The following is a 261-nucleotide window of genomic DNA, read 5'->3' as shown; positions in this document are numbered from 1 at the left end:
GCCCCTGCCCTTTCCGCGCCGGCGAGCTGGCGCTGGCGGAAGCGAGGAGGAAGCGCAACACGACGGTGAAGCTGTTGTGCCAGCTGGCAGCGGGTTCCGTGTTGACCAGCGCTGCCGGACTCCTGCCCCACCGCGACATCATCGGGCAGCTGCCCGGGCAGGTGCTGCGCACCTCGACCGGGGCGCCCTTGTTGCTGAGGCGGCCTTCGCTGGCGGAGTACGGGCTGCTGACGACACGGGGGCCCACCACTGCCCTCCCCA

At 71.6% G+C, this 261-nt stretch overlaps 1 protein-coding gene across 1 annotated transcript in view; it reads left to right on the top strand.

Annotated features, from left to right (window-relative positions):
* Positions 1 to 11: 11 nt before the first annotated feature.
* The window catches only part of TRMT61B (tRNA methyltransferase 61 homolog B (S. cerevisiae)), a gene marked incomplete at its 5' end in the record, with an annotated part of 6,266 nt that continues 6,016 nt past the window's right edge, over positions 12 to 261 (top strand). The window contains one exon of the mRNA XM_010146322.1: positions 12 to 261. Within this exon, the coding sequence (XP_010144624.1) occupies positions 12 to 261 (250 nt within the window).

The sequence above is a fragment of the Buceros rhinoceros genome, unplaced genomic scaffold (assembly GCF_000710305.1).
Source record: "Buceros rhinoceros silvestris isolate BGI_N320 unplaced genomic scaffold, ASM71030v1 scaffold29902, whole genome shotgun sequence".
NCBI classification, from domain to species: Eukaryota; Metazoa; Chordata; class Aves; order Bucerotiformes; family Bucerotidae; genus Buceros; species Buceros rhinoceros.
This window is presented reverse-complemented; position numbering and strand designations above follow the sequence as displayed.